The sequence below is a fragment of the Equus asinus genome, chromosome 13 (genome assembly GCF_041296235.1).
Source record: "Equus asinus isolate D_3611 breed Donkey chromosome 13, EquAss-T2T_v2, whole genome shotgun sequence".
Taxonomy (NCBI): domain Eukaryota; kingdom Metazoa; phylum Chordata; class Mammalia; order Perissodactyla; family Equidae; genus Equus; species Equus asinus.
This window is the reverse complement of record NC_091802.1, coordinates 26613139-26638322: the sequence shown is the minus strand read 5'-3', so window position 1 is coordinate 26638322 and position 25184 is coordinate 26613139. Positions and strand designations below refer to the sequence as shown.

At 38.3% G+C, this 25184-nt stretch overlaps 1 protein-coding gene across 1 annotated transcript in view; it reads left to right on the top strand.

The window, feature by feature from the left end:
• Positions 1-268: 268 nt before the first annotated feature.
• USP32 (ubiquitin specific peptidase 32) overlaps positions 269-25184 on the top strand; it is a 202820-nt gene continuing 177904 nt past the window's right edge. The window contains exon 1 of the mRNA XM_044744462.2: positions 269-628. Coding sequence (XP_044600397.2) covers positions 571-628 — 58 coding nt within the window. The 5' untranslated portion in view covers positions 269-570. The remainder of the gene's footprint in view (positions 629-25184) is intronic.

Here is a 25184-nt window from a genome sequence, read left to right as displayed (position 1 = left end):
GCCCCGCCCACCGGGCGCCAGGACGTGTGGGCGGGAGGGGCGGCCTCAAGAGCCCCGGAAGTCGCCGCCCCTCGCGCGGGCGGAGGCGGCCGGCCCTCGCGGCTTCGGATTGGCGGGAAGGTGGGACTGCTGCTGACGCGCAGGGTCCGACCCCTCCCCTACGCCCCTGCGCGCGGTTAACGTGGGGCGGGGTGGAGTGTGTGGCCCCTGGCTGCCATTACCCGGAACAATCCCCGGCCTTGGGTCAGGTGACCCTCGGCGGGGCTGGCGGGAGGGGGGAGGGGGGAGAGGAAGAGGGCGTGCGGAGAGAAGGGAAGGGAGGAGAGGAGAGAGGAGAAGGGCGGAGTAAGAGGGAGGGGAAGGGGGCGGGGTGGGAGCGGTCACGTGACTCGGCATGGAGGCGGTGGCGGCGGCCGGGAGGAGCCGCCGGGGCAAAAGCCGCACTTGTTAGTGTGGGGGGGAGGGGGCCTGGGGACGCCGACACCGTCACCCAGGGACGCCGAAGAGAAGGCGGGAGGGGGGCAGGGGCGAGATCAGGCTCCGACCCCCGGCCGAGGGGATGAGGGGAGCATGGGCGCCAAGGAGTCACGGATCGGATTCCTCAGCTACGAGGAGGCGCTGAGGAGAGGTGAGGGGGGAGGGGTCTGGGCGAGCTGCTGGGGAGGCCCCGACGGGCTGCCCAGAGGGTGGGTGACGGGGAAGGGGAGGGGAGGGGAGGGGGTGCTGAGGGCGTGGGGCGCCTGAGGCGGAAGGGAAAGGAGGCCGGCGATGGGGAATATTATGGGGGGGAAGGGTCGGGTGGGGGGGAGCAGTGTTTGGGAGTCGGGAGCGTCTGGAAGGGGGCGAAGCTTGCCCAGAGACAGGGTATCTGGCGCTGGCAGGGCAATGCCCGTGCTTTCTGGTGGCGTTGTTATCCTGGATGTGTCCAGGGAAGTCCCCCTCTCCCCCTTTTCTTGGGTGGCACCGGCGCTTCCAGCCCCCCTCATCCTTTACTGCCATTTTCGCATACCACTCCTTCCTAAAAACCAACAACATCCTACCCTCGTACCTAACAGCCTTGACTGGAGGGGCCAGGGGAGGCGGCTGCAAAGCCCTCTTTGCTGGTAGAAGCCCCTTCCAATTGTGGAGTCTGCCTTTTCCGAGGGCCTTTGCCAGTCTCCCCCCTCCCCATCACCACCCACTCCTGCCACCACCTCACCCTTTGAGCGACTGACTTTGATCAGAACGACCTGAAAATAAGTTGTGTTTGAGGTGAGATGAGACTGGACAACTGGTGTTGCCACAAGACCTTGTCTTAGGTTTCATCTCCTCAGACGTTGCCCAGAGCCTGTTATTGCACTTGATCCCCAGTTCTCACCCGCTCTCTCCCTATAAAATGGCATTCGGAAACCCAGCATTCTGATATTGTGTTATAGCTGCCTTTAGAGACCGGCCCTGCTGCCAGTCCTAGCCTGCTGCTTATTGGCTCTGATGCAGTGTGTTGTTAACGGCCCCAACCCCCTACCACCGAGTCTGATACCGCTGACCGTGATCGCTAAAGCACACGCTAACTGGAAGTGGCTGTTGCACAGTTTATGGCCAGAATGTGACTTAATTTTTCATGACTGGGATTTGAGCGTGTGTGTGTATCTATGTGTGCTTGTAGTTCTTTTCGACATTTAATGGGTTTTCTGGGTAAGAAGTGAAAAACGTTAAGCGGGTTAGGTGCCAGGCATTGTTGTTCACAGGTTTCTAAGTAAAGAAATTAGCCATGCTCCAGGTAAGGGTTTTAGTAGCTAAGGATATAAAATAAAAATTAGATTCAAAGGTATTCAAAATGAAAATTTAGTAGGGAACTCTTGTTCCTATGTAGTAAGAAAGGGAATAAGTTCAGTGGGCCATCACCTGAAAATAGATACAGAATTTAGATGTATTGTGGACTGACCAGAATAACACAAATACGCTTTTTATGTCTTTCCCGTGGAACAATCTAATGATTATTATGGACATATCCCTTGAACTTTTCTCTTTTCCTCAATATGAGAAATATTCCAAATTCTTGATGTGTTTCCAGCTCTAGTAGGCTAGTCATTTCCGGGATGCTGTTGAGCCTGACAGGTCTGGCCTCAATTAGGCAATGGCTTACATGGCATGAAAGAAGACATCAGTCAAACTGATTTACAGCTTCAAGGTTCAGAAGCGTTTAGTTTCTTAAGTTTGAGGCTGATGCTGCAGGCACTAAGGAATTCTAAAATTAAACTTTTATCCACCTCTAGGCTGCTTGCTTTCATATCAAACTAAGATTGAACCTTTCTAAATATAAGTGAAATTAATAGTTGGTACATCTTAAACTGATCTGACTGAAGGTCTTTGTTCAATTTGTTATGAAGTTCTGACTGTTGAATTTTTTTTTGGAGGAAGATTGGGCCTGTGGTAACATCCGTGCCCATCTTCCTCTGTTTTATATGTGGGATGCAGCCACAGTGTGGCTTCACAAGCGGTGTGTAGGTCTGCACTTGGGATCTGAACCAGCGAGCCCTGGGCTGCCAAAGCAGAACATACAAATTTAACTGCTGCGCTACCAGGCTGGTTCCTGCCTGTTGAATTTTAAAACATATATTTGAAGAGGTAGCAAAATTCTTGTTAAAACTTTATTTAATTGTTGTTTGAATGAATTTATGTTTTATCAGTTTTGCTGCAGAGGAAAATTAAAGCAAAAGAGAGAAATGTGTTAATAAAATAGGATCTCCAAATGTAAACCAGGAGCTTTTTTTTTTAAGTGGGTAATTCTTTTGAATATTGGTTCTATTTACTCTAGTAAATGTCAGACTTTAATATAGAATTTCTGTTAGTAAGGTTATAGAAAGAATTTATAAAGCTTTTGATAGAGCTAAAAAATGGTTTGAGAACTTTTTTGAGGGAGTTTAAATAATCTAAGTAGGTACTAAAAACCTCCATCCATTAGTCTTACCTACTTGTTTATATTATATAAGGTGAATAGAGGCAGGAGGGAAAATTGGACAAATAGACAATGTGTGTTACATGAATCACAGTACAAATAAAAAGCAAAAAGTAGGTACTGAAATACCTACACCCTTGGCTTTACTTAAAATTATTGAGCACTAAATAATGCCTAACCATAATTGGATAGCATTAAAAAGATAGTCAAGTATACATTGCCACATACAAACATGGAATTGCAGGCATCTTATCTTGTAAAATGGCGCCTTGGAAATGGAGTGTTATGTTAGTAACAGATAACACTAGACCTGAGTGAAAGGGCAGTCTAGTGACTTCTCATTTACATTCCAGAAGCTCTAGAAAGTAGGAAGATTGGTTTTGCATACTATTTTAGCTAGACTGTACATATCACTTATATAAACATTAGTAGTTTTCTGAAAGTATACCTTAACATTTTTTTTAAGGGAGATGTATTAGTAATAGCTTTTATTTTTGGCCACTATCTGTCTGTCTTAAATATCTTAAATAGAACACAAATCTTCACTTGAAGGGTTGACTCTGGTTTAGATTGCATGTATTTTCTAAAATATACCTACAGTACTTAATGGGTGCTGAGAATTTGAGCAGCTATGTTCTTCATCCCTTTACTTCTAAGTTTACATCTAAGTTTGTGGCTTGTGTATTCCTAAAAATGTATGCTAAATGCTTGGAACGTAGCGTTAAGAAATCATTGAATGAAAGATGAGTTGCAGTTTAGAGCATTTCAGAACTCCAAGAAATCTTAAGAATCTTCTCCGGTTCTTTTTTTTTTTTTAAAGATTTTATTTTTTCCCCTTTTCTCCCCAAAGCCCCCCGGTACATAGTTGTATATTCTTTGTTGTGGATCCTTCTAGTTGTGGCATGTGGGACGCTGCCTCAGCGTGGTTTGATGAGCAGTGTCATGTCCGCGCCCAGGATTCGAACCAACGAAACACTGGGCCACCTGCAGCGGAGTGTGTGAACTTAACTGCTTGGCCACGGGGCCAGCCCCTCCGGCTCTTGAATTCTTCTTGCTCTTCCCTCTCTCCTTTCTTTCATCATTCTGGAAATGGAGGATTGTAAGGCTTTTTTTTTTTTCTTCAAGAAGTGGCTGAATTGAAATTGTTGTTAGCTTTTAAATTGTAGTAATAAAATACAGTGGATGAATTTTTTCTAATCCTTTTCTTTAAGTAGAATTTGGCGCTTATATTGGACTAAGCTGTATGATGAACTATAGCATCTCAAAAAGTTATATTGTGGATTCACGTTTTTGTGTGTTCCTCTGCTCATTCATTTAGCAAATTTTTACTGAGTGCTGGCTATGATTTAGGCACTGAAAAAACAAAGATGACTGAGACGCTCTCTGTAGGAGCATATAGCCTGGGTCAGAGATCTCCACTGAAGTGTATATACCTCAAGGTGTGTGTGAGACTGTCCATGAGGGGTGGCAATAAAATTTTAGAACTTCAATTTAAAGTTCTATTTTGTGTATGTTTGATAATGTACGTATTTTCAAAAAATAGTGTATATGTATACAATTTATAAATGATTAACAGATAGTGTATTAAATGCTCCAGTGCTAAAGTAGGAAGTGTTCTGGGAATGCAGTGTGTGTGGGGGTGTATTTGGTGGCCTGAAAGTGTTCTAGTACCATACTCATTTCATAGTATGTGCTCAATAATTGTATGTTAAAGAAGTTAGTTTCTGAGTCACTTAAAGATTGTTGTGTTTGCTAGTGGAATAATTAAGCATGTAATAGTTGAAGATTCCAGTACTTTTCGTTTTGCTTATCCACCAACTCTAATAAGCTCTAAAACGTTGCCTCCCCAACCAAGATTTTATTCACCAAGTGTCATAGTATTAATATTAAAATTCCATTAGAATTATACTACCTATGATGTGATGTTAGCTGGTTTAGCATACTGTATCATTGTATAAATGAAAGTTGAATTTCGCAGTTAGCACCTTCTGGGATGCACTGTTCTCTCTTATTACAGCACTTATTTGCCTTCATCTGAGTTTGTTAAATTCACCAGTGAACTCTCTAGCATTAGTGTGGAATTGGAGCTTTGGTTAAGCCTTTTCGCAAGTATACATAGCAGCTGTTATTATATGTAAAGGAGAAAAATTGGGGCAGTTTTAAATTAGTCTCCTTATATGTAGTCATCTGAGTAGCTACGAAGGTGCCGTTCTTCATAATCTCCAATTTGATACTCCATATGGAGTATCAGTGACAAAGAGGAGATATACCAATGAACCCTGGATTTGGGGAGATGAACAGAATGAGGTGACATCACTTGATGGTTAATGGCCTCCCCATTTACCAAACTGGACAGCTGTTGTTTGTTTTTTCTTGTTCATTGTTTGTCTTTGTGCTTGGTTAGTGAGACTTCACAGTGACAGCATTCAGGGTTGCCTTCCAGAAAGATGTATAAGTAATCTGGAGTTAGTAATGTGGCGACCAACCATAGCCAGGTGTTTTCTCAGGAGAAAGGGAAGATTTTTGGCACTTGATTATCTGATAGGTCACAGGAAAAGTTAGGGAAGTGATTATTATTCTTGCTGTGATTGTAGAAAGTCTGTTTTTGGAGTACTACAGAGAAATCCTGAGTTTGGATTAGAAATTTTAATGTTAAACAGCTGCAGGGGTGGAGAGACTTCATTTATGAATTAAAAGTTGGTGATTTGTTAGTGGTACTGACGAGACTAAGATGGATGGCACTGACAGTTCTTTGCATACAGTTGTATCCAAGAAGCTTGGCTTCTCTTTTCAGGGCTTGTTTATGTTTCTGCGTTTCCGTTTTGGGCTTCATGATATTTGTGTTTAAATTCAGCCACTCCACCTCATTCTACATGCCACTTCTCTTGTTCCTCTCATCTAATAACAAAGAACTCTTGGAGGTCAGAAGTAGATAGTTAATTACTGACACAAAAGCCTGATAAAACTGACTTTTTGGTATTTACTGTTAGAGTCAGAGACCTGTCTGTCAGAAGATCTGTCTGTTCAAAGATGAAGGCCTTCCCTTTATACGGCTCTTTATTGGGGATTTAATATTCATTAACAAAAGACTCTCTTTATTTTAGTGAAATCCCAAGTTTATCACTATCTTGTGAACAGGGTTCAGGAAAATTGGTATTTTGAAACCTTGCTATAACGTAGTTTTAGGAGTCCTTGATACTGGACTGCATTAAAAGCAAAGCTATGTAAAATGAGGTTTTACAGAGGAAGTTCTCCAAGTTCTCTTTCATTTCTATAAAGAAGTTAGATTGTCTCAGCATCTTACCCCTTGCAGAAAAAGCCTTATAAGGTTTGTGCTATGGTCTCTTGCCTTTTCCTAATGACTTGTGAAAGAGTTTAGAAAGATTCCATTATGAAAATGACCCTTCTATCAAGGTAGGCTGTCTGTAGTCTTTCCCATGTCAGTAAATAGCACCACTATTCCAACCCAGTTGCTAAAGCGAAAAATCTAGCGACATCCTCAGTTCCTCCCTTTCTTTTGCCATCTCACCTATCCTTTAATCCCCAGTTTGAGTCTTTTACCCAGTCCTCTTAGTTTGGTGTCCATTCCAGTCTATTAACTTGTGTTCATCTTCACTGCCACTACTCTAGTCCCAGCTGCCATCATCTCTTGCTAAGATACCGTGCAGTGCTTTCCTAGTTTCACACAGCAGTCAGTGTGATCTTAAAATCCAAATCAGATCCTGCCATTCCTTTCCTCTCAGCCTGTTTTCCTCTTGGCCTGGAAAGGCTATTTACAAATTTTCACATGTGTGGCTCATTCTTCATACCTGAAGTCCCAGCTCTGATGGCCTCAGCGAGGCCTTCTTTTATTACCTTATATGTTGTGGTCTTCTGTCACTATTGCACTATTCTGTGTAGATCATTTATAGTCTTTATCATAGTATGTAATTATTATGTTTATTGTCAGGCATGATGCTGAATCATCAGTGCTAGGGTAGGTGCAGAGCTTGGTGTATTTTAAGTACTCAGTAAATATAGGATGGTTGGGTGAACATATAAATGTATAAATGATGGAGAGAAGACTTGGAGAACTTGCATAGTGTTGTAAGGTTGGGGGGTAAAGATTGGAGTGCTGACAGGGAATAAGTATACTAAGCCATGTATCCATCTCAAAATTTCTTTTCCTTTCATCAAGTTTGAAAAAATTTGTGCTAAATGTTTGAAATGATGGTTAAAAATGTAAGAGCGTTAAATGTGATATGTAATTTTGTGTGTTTAGTCAAATACCAGTGTAAATTCCTGAGTAGTGATACCAGTGTAAATTCCTGAGTAGTCATTGAGAGAGTAGTATGGCAGTAGTATTATGCTTGTGAACATTTGAGAATGTCTTTTGGTAATATATAACATTTAATAATTTTGCTCATGAAATTATTTATTTTTATACAATGTCCATGATGACCAGTATCATCCAACTGCCAAATGTGAGGTTAGTGTTGGAAACTCATTTGCTTAAAGTGTTGTACAGAGGTACTTTGGAAACTGAGAATAAAATCCATATCAACATAGAGTTCTCTCACTGGTTCTAAATAATCCAGGTGATTTTAAACTAATTTTTATGAAAATCTTTAGCTGCTTCTCATTTTTCTTTTTGGTCTAAGATTCTTTTTCTCCATGGCTAATGCTTTTTTCCCCCTTCTCTTCCTAGTCTTTTAGTTTTAATGTTTATCATAGTGATATATGCACATAATTTAGAATCACATGGTTTTACAGGGCGGTTATGAAAACAATAGTACTATTTATCCTCCCTCCCTCACCAGTTTTCCTCTACCCATTGGCCAATACTTTTAACACTTTGAATTTTTTAATTTGGTCTTTACCTTTATATCTCAAAATAATATGCTTATATTGCTACTCCCCCCCACCCCCCATTTAAGGAGTATTTATTGGTTTCCCACTATTAAAGATGAGGATTTAGCTCTTTGTTACACTGCTACCGGTCCCCACATAAATGTGCTCTTCCTATCCTTCCATTTCCTCATCTTGGCATATTGTAATTTTGGTTAGATCACTGTTCAGTGTTTATGTAATTAGGCCTTTTTAACTGCTGTTCGCAGCTAAGTCATGTAATATACTAGGATTATTTTCCTTTACACTTGATTTGGTCCTAAATATTTCCTTTAATAATTGCCTTTTATTTTATTTGCTTAGGTTTCTAGTTACTGTAATTCAACCCCCAAAGTTCCTACCAATTGTTAAATCTACTCCATATGTTCCTATATATCAGATATTCACTCAGTTCATTATATTGGAAAAAACTTCCTGGAGCCTTCTGGCCTGCTTCAGTTGCCCTTGTTGCTCAAAGCATAGCTGCCATCCTGGGGTATTTCTTCATATTATCCTGGAGATTCCCTTTGCTGTCCTGTGTTGGATCCCTGTTTTCTGTATTCCTTGTTTCCTCTTTCTTGACTCGCTCTTCCATCTTGGTGGAGCTCATTCTCTGGTAGATTCCTGAAAAAAGGTACGTGGGAAGTAGTTTTGAGACCTTCACTCTTGAACTGGTGCTTTCTTTAAAATAATTCTTTTATCTCTACTCTTTCCTTCTACTCTTTAGTTTACAAGAGGCTCTCTATTTTTTTTTCCATGTTTTCATAGAATTTATTTTGGTGTAACTAGTTGTATTCGTTTCCTAGAGTTGCCATAACAAATTAGCACAAACTGGGTGGCTTAAGACAATCGACAGTTATTGTCTCACATTTCTAAAGGCCAGAAGTCCAAAAATCAAGGTGTTAGCCTCTTTCCTTGCCTCTTCCCAGCTTCTGGTGGTGACCATCAAACCTTGGCGTTCCTTGGGTTGTAGCTGCATCAGCATTGTCATCACATGGTGTCCTCCTGATCTGTCTCTGTCTCCACATGGCATTTTCCTCTTCTCATAAGGACACCAGTCATATTGGATTTGGGCCCACCCTAATGACCTCATCTTGATTGTACCTGCAAAACTCTATTTCCAGATAAGGTCACCTTCACAGGTACCAGGCTTAGGACTTCAGCATATGTTTTTGGAAGACAAACTTCAATCCATCACACTAATCATCTGTGTTTTTTTTGTTTTTCCAAGTGCCTAAGAGGCTCTATATTTTTACCACGTAATTATTCTGAAGTTCATTTTTGGTAATCCTTATACTTGATCTCTTATCGTGTAGGTCCTAATTTAAGTCTCAGGGTAGATTCATTGCAGTGGTCAGTTAGAGACTGGAGTAGGAGGAGGACATTGCCCTGGAATGCAGTTTTCCTGATAATGTACCATTAGACTGTAAAACTCCATGAGGGTGGGGTCATGTCTGTGTGTGTGTCCTGAGGCTTAAAACTCATATTTTTATATCTATATTTAAATGTATCTTCTGCTTTTAAAAAATGGTTAGTTGTATTAAACATGTCATTATGTCATTTTTGGCTCTGCTTTAAAGTTGGTTTTGGAATCTGTTGGTGAGCAGCTGTGGTAGGAAGCTGTGGTGGGTTTATAACAGTTGTTTGATTAATAAATTTGGTTTAGAGATTGTTTAGTTTACGCAAGCATCCATAAATGAAATCTTTCACTTTGTGAGTTTTATAGATCAGAGATGCTGCCTTGAGAATACCTCTTTACAGCTGATTATGGAAGGACAAAAAATTGCTTATTCTTTATACGCTTAGAGGTGTAGTAAGGAGCAATTATCTAATCGTGGAAGCATTTTATATTGTCATATCACTGGTACCATAGAGATTCAAATTGATGTTGACAGAAGATTGCCAAGCAAATATATTTAAATAATGAAAGAAATAGGATATCAACTGAATGAGCACTTGGCAGTAAATAACATCTCAGAGAAAAATGTTCCATTTTGAGTTGAGCATATTTTTTGTGTTAGTAGAATCCAAAACTAAATGCAACTTCTTTTTCCACGAATCTGCTTATATATTGCATGTCTTTATGATTCATTCATGAATCCAAGCCAGAAACTTGGTCATCAGTTAAGACTTTTCCCTCTGTTCACATTTAATCAATCACAGTGTCCTTTTGGTACTACTGTCTTACTATCTTCTGTTTCTTCTCCATCTTTAAAAATCATTGCCTTAGAAAAGGCCTTCATCTGCCCCGTGGACTAGGTATCTTGTACCTCTCCAATCCGTTACACATCTGGTCGTCTTACTCAAGTGCCCTTCAGTGGAAGGTACCCACATCTGTGGTTTGAAGTCAGTGATTTTAATGTGGCGCAAACCTTGGTAGTTTCTGTGATTTTGGTCTGTGCCTTTGAAAATGCTACTTCCTAGATCTTGGAATGCCCTCCTTTATTACCTGCATACAGTAAAGTGCACAAATCTTACTATGCAGCTTGATGAAATTTTATGTACGTACCCAGTAACTACCATGCAAAACCAAGGTATAGAACATTTCTGGCACGCCAGTAGGCTCCCTCCTGCCCCCTCCCAGTTGATACTCCCCACAGAGGTAACCACTGTTCTGAGTTCTCTCGCTATAGATTAGTTTTGCCTATTTTTGAATATTGTATAAGTAAAATCATACAATATTTACTTGTTTTGTGTTTGCATAGTGAACTCTTTTTTTAAATTGAGGTGTGAACTTTTTTTTTCTTTTAAAGATTTTATTTTTTCCCCTTTTCTCCCCAAAGCCCCCCGGTACATAGTTGTATATTCTTCGTTGTGGGTCCTTCTAGTTGTGGCATGTGGGACGCTGCCTCAGCATGGTTTGATGAGCAGTGCCGTGTCCGTGCCCAGGATTTGAACCAACGAAACACTGGGCCGCCTGCAGCGGAGCGTGCAAACCTAACCACTCAGCTACGGGGCCAGCCCCGTGAGCTTACTTTTAAGACCAAATTTTAAGCCTTTTCTCTATGAAGCAAATTGCTGAAAAGATCACTGTTGTCTTGAAATTAGAGCCAGTGTGCTCTTTATTTTATGTTGGTTTTTTGGTGAGGAAGATTGTCCCTGAGCTAACATCTGTGCTAATCTTCATGTTGCATGTGGGACGCTGCCACAGTGTGGCTTGAAGAGTGGTGTGTAGGTTGGTGCCTGGGATTTGAACCCACGAACCCTGGGCTGCCAAAATGGAGCATGTAAACTTAACCACTACGCCTCTGGGCCAGCCCACCAGTGTGTTATTTTATTTCCAGAAGCTGGCATAGTGGCTGGCAGGAAGCCAGTCATGCTCATCGATGAATTGACATGCATCTTTCTCCCTGTACTATCTGCCTCATCAGATTCTCATCTATCAAAACTAAGCCCAGCCATCAAGTCCTTTTGGAAGCCTTCCCTGATGTTGCTTCTACTTCCTCTCTCCCTTTCTGTTGTAACACGCTTTTATTATAGTAGCTAGTCCACTGCAATACAGCTCCTAGTTTAATTGGCTGTCTCCTCTACTTTGTGTGTTCTGAAATCCTTGGGAATAAGAAGTCTGGGGCCGAGAAGTACCTACCTGGCAGGGCTTCTTAAAATGTTGACTGAATGATTGGGACAACTTAGTCCCTTTGAATAAAGGAGAGAGCTTTAGTCAATTAATAAAGCTAATAGTAATAATCTGGTAAATTGTATTTTTACAGGATGAAGTATGGTTGTTTATGACTTATATACAAATATTTAAATGTTTCAGGAATGTAAACATTTAAAATTTGGGTTAAGAAGAAAGTCTCCTGGCTCTAAACTAAAATTATCTGAATCTGTGCAGCACTCAGTAGAAAATATGAAGGAAAAAGGAAGCACAACCTTATACGCAAAGACTAGTAGATTTCTAGTTTTGTGTTATAATTAGTACCTTGGATTAAGTTTGAGTGCCCACATCTGTAGATGAACCTTGGTTTAACTGGTTCTGAGACAATCACATTTCTCTTAAACAGTAGATACTTAACTGATGTGAATAGGAAGCATGAGAAAGTTATGTCAAAATTCCATGCAATTTTTGGAACGTCTTTTTTCATATAATTTACATAATTTGATACAGATTTCTACTTAAAAATTTTAACCTCTTCTCCACAATAAGTATAATATAGGCTCATTGGCTTGCTTTCCTCGTTTCGTATTTCTGTGATTTCTCTTATCTGAAGTGATTTTGTCTCTGCCTTCATCTATTCTAATAATTTTATATCTTACAAAGTGCTGGACAGGCAAGATGAGGTGAGATTATGAAATTCTTTTTTGATTCTACCCATCTTTCCAGACTTTTACGCTTTGCCTAAACCTTACCTTGTTCTCTGGACCGTTCTTGAGCTATCTGGTGTTTACTTATCTCCTTTAAATTCCTGTGACTCTTAATTTCTATCATTGGTATTTGAATATTTTTACATACATATGGTATTGTTTTGTGTGTATTAATTTAATCTCCCCGGTAGATTGCAAGTTTCTTTTTTTTTTCTTTTTCTCCCCGAATCCCCCCAGTACATAGTTGTATATTTTAGTTGTGGGTCCTTCTAGTGTGTCATGTGGGATGCCATCCCAAAGTGGCCTGATGAGCAGTGTCATATATGTGCCCAGGATCTGAACTGACGAAACGCTGGGCTGCCGAAGCAGAGTGTATGAACTTAACCACTCAGCCATGGGGCCAGCCCCAAGATTGCAAGTTTCTTAAGGAGGAATCTTTTTTTTTTGCTGAGAAAGATGTGCTCTGCACTAACATCCATTGCCAAACTTCATCTTTTTTGCTTGAGGAAGATTTGCCCTCAGCTAACATCTGTGGCCAGTCTTCCTCTATTTTGTACACGGGTCGCTGCCACAGTGTGGCTGCTGACCAGTGGTGTAGGTCCGTGCCTGGGAACTGAAGCTGGGGTGCCTAAGTGGAGTGATGAACTTAACCACTAGGCCCCGGGAATCTTTTTTTAAAAAAATACGCTTTGCACTGTTTTTTTTTTTTTTTTAAAGATTTAAAAAAATTTTTTTGTTTTACTTTTCCTTTTTTCTCCCAAAGCCCCCCGGTACGTAGTTGTGTATTTTCACTTGTGGGTCCTTCTAGTTGTGGCATGTGGGATGCTGCCTCAGCATGGTTTGATGAGCAGTGCCATGTCTGCGCCCAGGATCTGAAGTGGTGAAACCCTGGGCCGCCGAAGTGAAGTGTGCGAACTTAATTACTTGGCCACGGGGCCGGCCCCTGCACTGTTTTAAGTACAGGTAGGTGTGTTTAGTATATGCTTGATGATCAAGAGAACCAGATGGTTACAGTTATTGGTGTTTTTATATGATAATGATGTATTGCTTTTTGCAATCAATGGTTGTCTCTTATTTAGTTATCTTTTAAAATATACCTTTTAACTTTCATTGCCATGTTTTTTTCTGAATGTTTAGATAACATATGCCTCATATCTCAAGCTCCCAACTTGTAGCTTTATAGGAATGTGACTGAAGGTTGCACTTACAGGTCTGAGAGAACTGTACTGCCTGGCAGGTCTATATGTGTTAGAAGAATTTATTAAAAGGTAGACAATTGTGAGTTGCAGTGGAATTTAGAAGACTTTTGCTCATTTTATGTATTTGTGTCAGTTTGAGGATTTGAAAATGTACCCAAGTTGTCTGCTTCTCACCAATGACTTGTGATTCTGGCAGGGATAAAGCTAACCTAAAAGGGTAGACTTTTCTGTTTGTCTTAGTATCCTGTCTCTCTATACTTGGAGTAATACATGTTTTTATATTTCCCTATGCAAGTGAAACCACTACAAGTGGATTTTTTCAGCTTTTCAGAGTTTTCACATTTATGAAGTTCTTCACAATTATCTCCTAATAGTTAAAAAAAACGATTCTCCTTAACTTCTACCAGAGCTAATTTGATGTTTGCATTTCTGTTAAACTCTTTCTAAAAGCTATATTATCGATATTTCTTAATATTATACTTTTTATGAGAGAGCAAAAATTGCACTAAATTATGATTTCTGATTATAATAGGAATATAACCTTACAATCGGTATTGTATTTTCAACTGTATGTCTTAGTATCATGGTTAGGGACTTCTGAAATGTTTCCTGCGAATCTTTGTCTGATCTTCACAAACTCAGGTATGTACATTTTTTTTTCTGGCTTCACCAATTTATTTTTACTGTGGTAAACTGTACAGAATAGGAAATTTATTGTTTGAAGCATTAAAAAATATATAACTCAGTGGCATTAAGTATATTCTTAATGTTTTGCAACTATCACCAATATCTATATCCAGAACTTCATCATCCCAAACAAAAGCTCTGTAATCATTAACTCCCTATTCTCTCCACCTCCCAGTCCTTGGTAACTGCTATTCTACTTTCTGTCTATGACTTTACCTATTCTAGCTACCTCATATAAGTGGAATTATACAATATTTGTCCTTTCATTTATCTTATTTCACTCAGCATAATGTTTTCAAGGTTCATCCATGTTGTAACATGTAGCAGAATTTCATTCCTTTTTATGGCTGAATAATATGTATATACCATATTTTGTTTATCCGTTCATCTGTTTTGGGGCATTTGGGTTGTCTCCACCTTTTTGCTGTTGTGAATAATGCTGCTGTGAACATTGGTGTACAAAGATCTGTTTGAGTGTGTGCTTTCACTTCTTTTGAGTATATATCTAGGAGTGGAATTGCTTGGTCATATGATAACTTGATGTTTAACAGAAGTTTGAGGAACTGCCAAACTGTTTTCCAAAGTGAGTGCACTATTTTCTACTCCCACCAGCAGTGGAAAAGGGTTATAGCTTTTCCACATCCTTGTCAACACTTGTTGTTATCTGTCTTTCTTATTTTAGCCACCCTAGTGGATGTAAAGTGGTATCTCTTTGTAGTTTTGATTTGTATTTCCCTAATGGCTAGTGATGTTGAGCATCTTTTACTGTGCTTGGTCATTTGTACTATATCTTCTTTGTTTATTTTTGAATTGGATTGTTTGTCTTTTTGTTGTTGAGTTGTAGGAGTTCTTTATATATTCTGGATATTAATCCCTTATAGATAGATGATTTGCCAATATTTTCTCCTTGTCTGTAGAGTGTTTTTCATGCTCTTGAGAGTGTCTTGATGCTCAAAAGTTTTGAATTTTGACTATGTCAGATATTTAGTTTTGAATTTAAATAATGTTATAGATTGTGCAGAGGATATAACCACAAAACTCTGAAAAATTGACCAACTCCACAGCTGTAGACAACTAGAGCAGAAAGAACTCTATTCCCTATACCTGAAAGACCTCATCAAATAAAGAGAATCTTTTGGAAATAATTTTCCAAATAATCCACACAGCCTGTGGGTAAATTAAAAGCAAACAATATTCGTAAAACCAGTGCTGGCTATAATGAAGGCACAGGAGAGCCAACTTTATCAAATCTAGCCAGGGTGGAAAATCAGAATATTGACTGAGGAAAATCAGAAATGTTGTCTTTTATTATTGCAAACATGTACGCAAATGATAGCAGTTAGTCTCTTCTCTAATAATGAGAAGTGCCTTGTGTCTTCATGAATTCTAACATTTAACCTTTGTTAACGCAGTTGCTGTAGAGGCCTAAGGCTTATATGTTATATGTGCTGTTGGAATAGAGAACATTTGATGGTTAAGATGGTACTTAGTGATGCAAATGACATATATGTTTTAAAATCTTTTATTTTTGTAACAGGCACTCTTTTAAAGAAAGATTTGCCTGTGTTTTTTAAACTTTCTGGAGGCAGAGTCTCAAAAGTTATATCTTAATGGGCATATGTGGATTAATACGTGAGTTTAAAGGGGTGATAAATACTGGCTGTTAGAGGTTTCTTTTTAGCTATGTAACCCCTCAGATGTCGTCCTTTGCATGTCAGAATTTTGTTACAGCAGTGTTCCTTGTGCTTTTTTATTAGAGGTTGTCAGCCATTAATCTAGTAATTCTTCCAGAAGTTTTTATCTCTTGGTAGTGGCTTTTTATAACTTTATATATTGGAGAAAACGTTTATTCTAGACTGAATGCTGATATGCTATGTTAGTCTCAGAAGTTTTTTCCAGATTATGAATGTTGTTCAACTGAATGGTTTTAATTGATTATTAATGCTTTATTGTCGTGTTAAACATTACGGTTGTAATTGACATACTGTAGCTTAGTGCAGTTACAGTAGAGTACTCCAAGGAAGAAATTAATTTTTTTTCATCTTTTAGAAGTTGTTACTTTTCAAAAAATAAAAAAATTAGAGGATAATGGGTAAAATGAGTGATAGTGAAAATGTAATGCATATTCTGATTTACTGTTTTTTGATTACATATATTAGAAGATATGAATTATCCTGTTTTTCCAAATTAGTTTAGAAATTAAAGATTTGTGGGAAAAATAAAAAATGACAGGTCAAAATTTGTATTTTCTTTTTTCACTTTCCTTCTGCTGTTATTTTGTGTTTAGAATTAACATCTCATCTCTGATTGGCATGTTAGACTTATTTCTGCAGGCTTTCTGTTAGATTGCCTCTACCAAAGTTGATGAGATAAAGGTGATCATAACTCTGGCCTTATGTAAAGAATGTACTCAGCTCTACTGCATTTAAAATAGAAAAACAGTGTTAACCAAGAGATAATTTAGTATGTGTTATTCATACACTTCATAGGTGTGTATATATGTGTTTGGTTTTAGAATGCAAATTCTGATGTTGTGCTATATAAGTTATGGTGCATTATAGATGTTCCTTTAAACGCTCAGTAATAATACTTAGTACACTGTAATTTAAAATAGCAAAATTACTGTTTTATTTCTTTGTGTAAAAAACCTATCAAGAGTGGTAAACATGTGGACAAAGAGAACACATTAGTGGTTACCAGGGGAAAAGGGGAATGGGCACAAAGGGTGAAGTGGTGCACCTATAATATGACTGACAAATAATGTAAAAGTGAAATTTCACAAGGTTGTAAACTATCATAACCTCAATAAAAAATAAAATAGGAAAAATAAAACATATTAAGAGTAGTTTCAAGCTTTCCTTCTTGTTGCATAACTTAAAATAGGGAGTAGGCATCTTTTCTATGCTCTAGTGAATTGTCATATTCCTTTCTAAGTTTGGATTGGCTTCCAGTATTTTCTCTTTTGTGCTTTCAATGTTGTGAAAGTATCTCTGAGAGATCTTTAAAAGTTTTTTTTTTTGCCAGTGTTGCTTCCTCTGGGACCTCATCCTTTTTGTCACAACTGCTTTCCTCATTTACCTTTCACTAAGTTCCTCTAAGTGCATATGTAGTGTCTCTTAAAAGGTAGCAATGTCAGTATTTCCATGGTCAGGTATTTCTTCTAAATGTCTATGTTCAGTTCAAATTTAGCATTATCACTTTTCGTTTCTCTGCTAAATTTTTTATCTTTGTTGGCAAGTTCCTTCTTTCGATTATCCATTTTCATAAAATATCACGTTGATTTATCACACAACTACTACAGCTTTGCTCTCTATGTATGAACTGAATAACAGATGTGCAGTGGTCAGTTACAGACAGACTTTGAAAGAGGTGACACGATTGGTCACTGATCATGATGTGCATCTTTTATTTCCATAGGGATTTGTAGACTGAAGGGCTAGCAGCGAAGTTTGTACTTTGTGTAGTTATTCACAGTTAATGTGGTGTGTTGACTGAAATTTGAACTGTGTTTTGGGGGGACTTGTGTTATTTAACTAAACTGTAGTATTTGAAATTATGCATATTGTAACTATGCAAAGCAAAGACTGCATTTATATTTAAAAAAATTAACCTTAGTTCTTCTAATTCCTTGTGAAATACATGTTTTGAAAATGCGAGAATTTGATTTCTCAAGGAAGGAATGTGTGTGTGGTTTGTAGAGAAAAGGATGTGAGGCTTACCTCTATAACCTCAGTTTTTTTTCTTACACTTATAAAATCCTCTGAGCTTATTGCCTTTATTATGGACAATGAATGTATGATGTGCTTATTTTCTGTGGATGGATTTTTAGGATTAAATGTTTTTCATTTCTTACTTATCTTGTGGAACTGATTAAAAAAATATTCTTTTTTCACCAAAAAGGTTTAGTCACAAGACTATTTTAGATTATTTATAGTTAAAAAAAATTATGAACAGCCTAAGTGTCCACCAGTAGATTAGTAAAATAAATTGTTATATCTATACAATGAATATTGTATATCCATTACAGCTGATACTGTAGAAGAATATTTAGTAACATGGAAAGCTGTTTCCAATATGGTACAGTGAGGAAAAGATGAAATAATGTAACGTGTGATAACACTTTTGTAAAAATTATGTACATGTAAAGGAAAACAAATTAGAAGAATATATTGCAAAACATTAACAGGTTATCTCTGTGTTGTGAAGTTGAAGGTGATTTTTATTGTCTTCTTGTATATCTGTGTTTTTCAAGAAATTTTCTTTCTTTTCTTTTTTTTTTTTTAAGGTTTTATTTTTTCCTTTTTCTCCCCAAAGCCCCCCGGTACATAGTTGTATATTCTTCATTGTGGTCCTTCTAGTTGTGACATGTGGGACGCCACCTCAGCGTGGCTTGATGAGCAGTGCCATGTCCACGCCCAGGATTCGAACCAACGAAACACTGGGCCGCCTGCAGCGGAGCGCGTGAACTTAACCACTCGGCTACGGGGCCAGCCTCCCCAAGAAATTTTCAATTGTATTTTTAAAACTATTTTTCTTATTATACATAAAAAAAAGAAACATCTTTTAGGCCTCTTCACGAATGACCTGTGTTTCTTTCACATTTAGATGTAATAAAGGAGTTCCATTTCTTTTGGTTTTCCAGTGGGATTAAAGTTCCACTGTAAAATTTTTGTGGCTTTTTTTTAAGGTTAATTTTTTTCAGATTAATATGTAAATGCTTTTTGTATGTTTTGTAGTCAGTTGTTTCGTGAAAATATATTTGTGTTTTGTGAAACATTCAACAGCTCTTTTAATTTATTCACGTCATTATTTAACGGCTTTTTAAAGTTTTTTGGGCAGCAGAAAAATTGAGGCTGTGAGCATCACCATCAGAAGTGTTTGTGTTGACAGGCTCTGATCAGGTAAAGAACTCTAGCCTTGTTGAAAAAGATTTTTAAAAAAATATAAAACGTTATCTTCAACCTCAAAGTTTAGAGAACTGTCTGATAGTTGTCTCTTTCATTAGCTTATGAAGAATAAAGACTTTTTGAGTTTATGCTTAAGGTAATCTAGATAAGTTTTGTAGTCAAGATTTGAATAACTCTTTGTCAATCTTAGTTATATAGAGAAGTTAAAGGGAGGTTATTTTAAAAGTGTTAAAGTAGAAAAAAGAAATTTAATAATAAGTTACATTTCCCTCTTAGAAGTCTCTTTTGTGTATAATTTATTAGTTCCTTTTGCCTTTCTTTCCTCTTTTTAAAAATTTATGGTCCCTGCTTTGATTTGACAAAAGCACTTAGATTTCTTAGGGTTATTGAATAAATACATAATGGAAGGATTAATTAATTAATTATTAAATGCTTACATGCTGTTCTAGGCTCTGTGCTGAGTGCTAGGGATATCAGGATAAGTAAGACATGATACTGCCCTCAAGAAACTTATTATCCATACAAGATAGAGCAGGGTCATGAAGGAGAGAGTAGTCTGAAGATGAAAGGAAGGAGGAAGTGATATTTTAACCAAGTGGTAAAAGAGGATTGTGTGTTCCTGTGGCATTGCAAGAAGTGGGGTAGTATCCACAGAGAGGGAGGGAGCCTTGTAAGCAAAGGCAAACAGGAATGTCAACTAACAACGAATAACACTTTTGTAAAATTTGTTTACAAATTATAAAAGCAATATAACATTACTGAGAGATTGGAAAAGGGAGAAAATTCCACTAATGATCCCGTCACAGCTCATTATTTGCTTTTACTCTTTTTGCAAATAAATGTTTTATATTGTTTTAATCATACATACATGCAATTTTAAATCTTGTTTTTTCTGAGATGTCTATTTTTATCAGTGTTATACATGCATATAATTTATTTTATTATTTTTTTTTTTTGAGGAAGATTAGCCCTGAACTAACTACTGCCAGTCCTCCTCTTTTTGCTGAGGAAACCTGGCCCTGAGCTAACATGTGTGCCCATCTTCTACTTTGTATGTGGGACGCATACCACAGCATGGCATGCCAAGTGGTGCCATGTCCGCACCCGGAATCCGAACCGGCGAACCCAGGCCGCCGAGAAGTGGAACATGCGAACTTAACCGCTGCACCACCGGGCTGGCCCCTACATGCATATAGTTTAAAGTGTTAAGTAGTTTCTATAAGATCTGTTGAATAAGAAGCAGTTGTCTAATCTCCCTTGACATTTTTCCCTTCCCAGAAGAGACCACTTTATACTCTCTTAATTGATCTTTAGTATTTGGTATTGATTTCTAGTTTTAGGCATTGTCTGTTGACTTCCCACTTGTAAACATGAGAATTTAGCTTTCATTCCCCTCTCCTTTCCCCTTAGCCACTTTCCCTTCTCCCCTCTCTATTGCTTCATCTTACCACTATAATTAATTTTGGTTAGATTAATATTCAGTTTGCCTTATGACCATGTATGTATGATTCACAGCTGAAGTTATGTAGTAAGTAAGCTATGATTGCTTTTCTAGCACAATTTTTTGTTTTCCCAAACTTAATAATTGTGGTTTTATTTGTATTTGTTTAGTATCCTAAGTATTTATCGCTAATTCAACTCTACACCTTGTCATGTGCCCAGCTCTCAAGATTATCAGATACTGTCGGTTTCTTCTAATGTTTCATGTCGCCTTTGGACTGGCTTCAAACTTGACTGGTTACTCTTTGAACATGGTCCATAGTTATGATCCTGGGAATTCCCTTCACCCTTATCCTGGAGATTCTCCTGTACTGGATGTTTTGTTACCTCTATCCCCTATCTTCTGCTTTCTTGATTTTCTCTCATTTTGGTGGATGACTTCCTCCAGAAACTTTTTGAGAAAGAGTTTATGTGAGGTCAATTATTTGAGATTTTTAAGTCTGAATTGTCTTAAATCTGTCCTCATACTTGACTGAAAATTCGTCTGAGTTAGAATTCTAAGTAAGAAATAATTTTTCTCCAGAATTTTGAGAAAGTATCGCTTCATTTTTAGCCTAGCTTCCCATATTGAGATATCCAGTGCCATTCTAATTCTTGGAGCATTGTATTTGTTTCTGTTTCTGGAAACTTACAGGATCTTTATCAACGGTGTTCTGAAATTTCAGTGATGTAGTTTACTATGGCTGTTTTCACCTATTTCCTAGTAAAAATGGGCTCCTTTAATCTGAAGGCTACTGTCCATCAGTTCTGGGAAATTTTCTTTAATTATCTCATATATTGCTCCCTCTCTTAGATTTTCTTTCTTTTGAAATTCATATTTGGATATTGGACCTCCTGGACTGATACTCTAATTTTCTTACCTTTTCCCATCTTTATCTTTTTACTACTTTTTTGGGAGATTTCTTTACCTTTACCTTCCAGTCTTTCAATTGATCTTTTTCTTTCTGCTCGCGTTCTTTAATTTTTAAGCGCTCTTAATTTTTTTCTTTACAGGCATACCTCGTTTCATTGTGCTTTTGTTTTATTGTGCATCGCAGACATTATGTTTTTTTACAAATTGAAGATTTGTGGCAACCCAGTGTCCAGCAAGTCTGTTGGCATCATTTTTCCAACATCCTTTGCTTACTTTTTGTCTCTGTATCACATTTGGTAATTTTCTCAAATATTTCAAACTTTTTCATTATTACATTTGTTGTGGTGATCTGTGATCAGTGATCTTTGACGTTACCATTGTAATTGTTTTGGGGCACCACGAACTTCACCCATATAAGTAGGCAAACTTAATAGATGTTATTTGTGTTCTGACTTCTCTACCGACCAGCCGTTTTCTGTTTCTGTCCTTTTCCTTGGGCCTCCCTCTTCCCTGAGACACAAAGATATTGAAATTAGGCCAATTAATGACCCTACACTGGCTTCTAAGTGTTCAAGCGAAAGGAAGAGTCACATGTCTCTCACTTTAAATCAAAAGCTAGAAATGACTAAGATTAGTGAGGAAGGCATATCGAAAGTCAAGATGGGCTGAAAGCTGGGCCTCTTGTGCCAAACAAATAGCCAAGTTCTGAATGCAAAGGAAAAGTTCTTGAAGGAAATTAAAAGTGCTACTCCATTGAACACACAAATGATAAGAAAGTGAAACAGTTTTATTGCTAATATGGAGAAAGTTTTAGTGGTCTGCATAGAAGATCAAACTAGGCACAACATTCCCTTAAGCCAAAGCCTAATCCAGAGCAAGGCCCTAACTCTTTAATTCTGTGAAGGCTGAGAGGAGTGAGGAAGCTACAGAAGAAAAGTCTGAAGCTAGTAGAGGTTGGTTCATGAGGCTTAAGGAAAGAAGCCACCTCCATAACATAAAAGTGCAAGGTGAAGTAGCAAGTGCTGATGTAGAAGCTGCAGTAAGTTATCCAGAAGATCTAGCAAAGATAGCCAATGAAGGGCCAGCCCTGTGGCCAAGTGGTTAAGTTTGCGCGCTCGGCTGCAGTGGCCCAGGGTTTTGCTGGTTCGGATCCCGGGCACGGACATGGCACTGCTCGTTAGGCCACACTGAGGTGGCGTTCCACATGCCACAACTAGAAGGACCCACAACTAAAATATACAACTACATACTGGGGGGATTTGGGGAGAAAAAAAAGGATCGGCAACAGTTGTTAGCTCAGGTGCCAATCTTTAAAACAAAAAAAGTCAGTGAAGATGGCTACACTAAATGAAGAGTTTTCAGTGTAGATGAAACAGCCTTATATTGGAAGAAGATGCCATCTGGGACTTTCATAACTAGAGAGAGGTCAATGCCTGGCTTCAAAGTTTCAAAGGACAGGCTGACTCTCTTGTTAGGGCCTATGCAGCTGGTGACTTTAAGTTGAAACCAGTGCTCATTTACCATTCCAGAAATCCTAGGAACCTTAAGAATTATGATAAATTTACTCTGCCTGTGCTTTGTGAATAGAACAACAATGGCTAGATGACAGCACATGTGTTTACAACATAGTTTACTGAATATTTTAAACCCACTGTAGAGGCCTATTGCTCAGAAAAAAAAGATTCCTTTTAAAATATTACTGCTTGCCACTATGGAAAACAGTATGTAGATTTCTCAAAAAATTGAAAATAGAAATACCATGTGACCCATCTATCCCACTACTGGGTATTTACTCAAAGAACTTGAAATCAACAATTCAAAGATACTTATGCACCTCTGTGTTCATTGTAGCATTATTCAGTATAGCCAAGAAATGGAAGCAACCCTAGTGCCCATTAACTGATGATTGAATAAAGAAGATGTAGTGTATTTATATACAATTGAATATTACTCAGCCATAAAAAAAGACAGAATCATCCCATTTGCAACAACATGGAGGAAGCTTGAGGGTATTATGTTAAGCAAAATAAGCCAGACAGAGAAATACAAACACCGTATGATTTCACTTATATGTGGAAGATAAACTAACACATGGACAAGGAGAAGAATTTAGTAGTTACCAGAGGGGAAGGGGGTTGGGAAGTGGGCACAAGTGGTGAAGGGGCACATTTATATGGTGACTGACAAATAATGTACAAGTGAAATTTCACAATGTTATAAACTATTACAACCTCAAAAAAGAAATTACTGCTCATGGACAATGCACCTGGTCACCCAAGAGCTCCTGTGGAGATGTATAACAAAATTAACGATTAATGTTGTTTTCGTGCCTGCTAACACAGCATCTATTCTGCAGCCTGTGGATGAAGGAGTAATTTTGACTTTCGAGTCTTATTATTTAAGAAATACATTTTGCAAGGCTATAGCCGTAGATAGTGATTCCTCTGATAGATCTGGGTAAAGCTAGTTGAAAACCTCCTGAAAGAATTCACCATTCTAGATGCCATTAACAACATTTGTGATTCATGGAAAGAGGTCAAAATATCAACATTAACAGGAGTTTGGAAGTAGCTGATTCCAGCCCTCCTGGATGGTATTGAGGGATTCAAGACTTCAGTGGAGGAAATAACTGTAGGTGTGGTGGAAGTAACAAGAGAACTAGAATTCTAAGTGGAGCCTAAAGATGTGACTGAATGGTTGCAATCTCATGATAAAACTTAACAGACAAAGAGTTACTTCTTATGGATGAGCGAAGATAGTGGTTTCTTGAGATGGAACCTACTTCTGGTAAAGATGCTGTGAAGATGTTGATGCTGCAACATCATTCAATGCTGCAAACTTCATTGTTGTCTTATTTTAAGAAATTGCCCCAGCCACTCCAACCTTCAGCAGCCACCATCCTGATCAGTATTCAGCAAAGAGGCAAGACCCTCCACCAGCAAAAAGATTACAGCTCGCTCAAGGCTCGGATGATGGTTAGCATTTTTTAACAATAAAGGTGTTTGTGTGTGTGTGTGTGTGTGTATGTGTGTGTGAGTGTGAGGAAGATTGGCCTTGAGCTAACATCCATTGCCAATCTTCCCCTTTTTGGTTGAGGAAGATTGTTGCTGAGCTAATGCCTTTGCCAATCTTCCACTACTTTATGTGGGGCTGCTACAGTGTGGCTTGACAAGCAGTGCTAGGTCCATGCCGAGGATCTGAACCTGTGAACCCCAGACCACCAAAGCAGAGCACGTGAACTTACCACTACATCATCAAGTGGCCCTAGCAATGAAGTATTTTTTAATTAAGGTATGTACATTTTTTTTAGACATATGTTATTGCACACTTAATATACTACAATATAGTGTAAGTATAACTTTTTTTATTTTTTAATTTTTTTTATGGAGGTTATGATAGTTTACAACCTTGTGAAATTTCGGTTGTACATTATTTGTCAGTCATATTATAGGTGTACCATTTTACCCTTTGTGCCCACCTCCCATCCCCCTTTCCCCTGGTAACCACTAGTCTGTTCTCTTTGTCCATGTGTTTATCTTCCACATATGAGTAGAATCATACAGTTTATCTTTCTCTATCTGGCTTACTTTGCTTAACATAATACCCTTAATGTCCATCCATGTTGTTGTGAATGGGACTATTTTATCCTTTTTTATGGCTGTGTGGTACTCCATATATATACACCACATCTTTATCCAGTCATTGGTTGATGGGCACTTAGATTGCTTCCACGTCTTGGCTCTTGTGAATAATGCTGCAATGAACATAGGGGTACATGAGTCTCTTTGAATTGCTGATTTCAAGTTCTTTGGATAGATACCCAGTAGTGGAATGGCTGGATCATATGGTATTTCTATTTTTAATTTTCTTTTCCTCCGAAAACTCACCCACTCCCTCTCATACACACACACACACACACATAAACACAC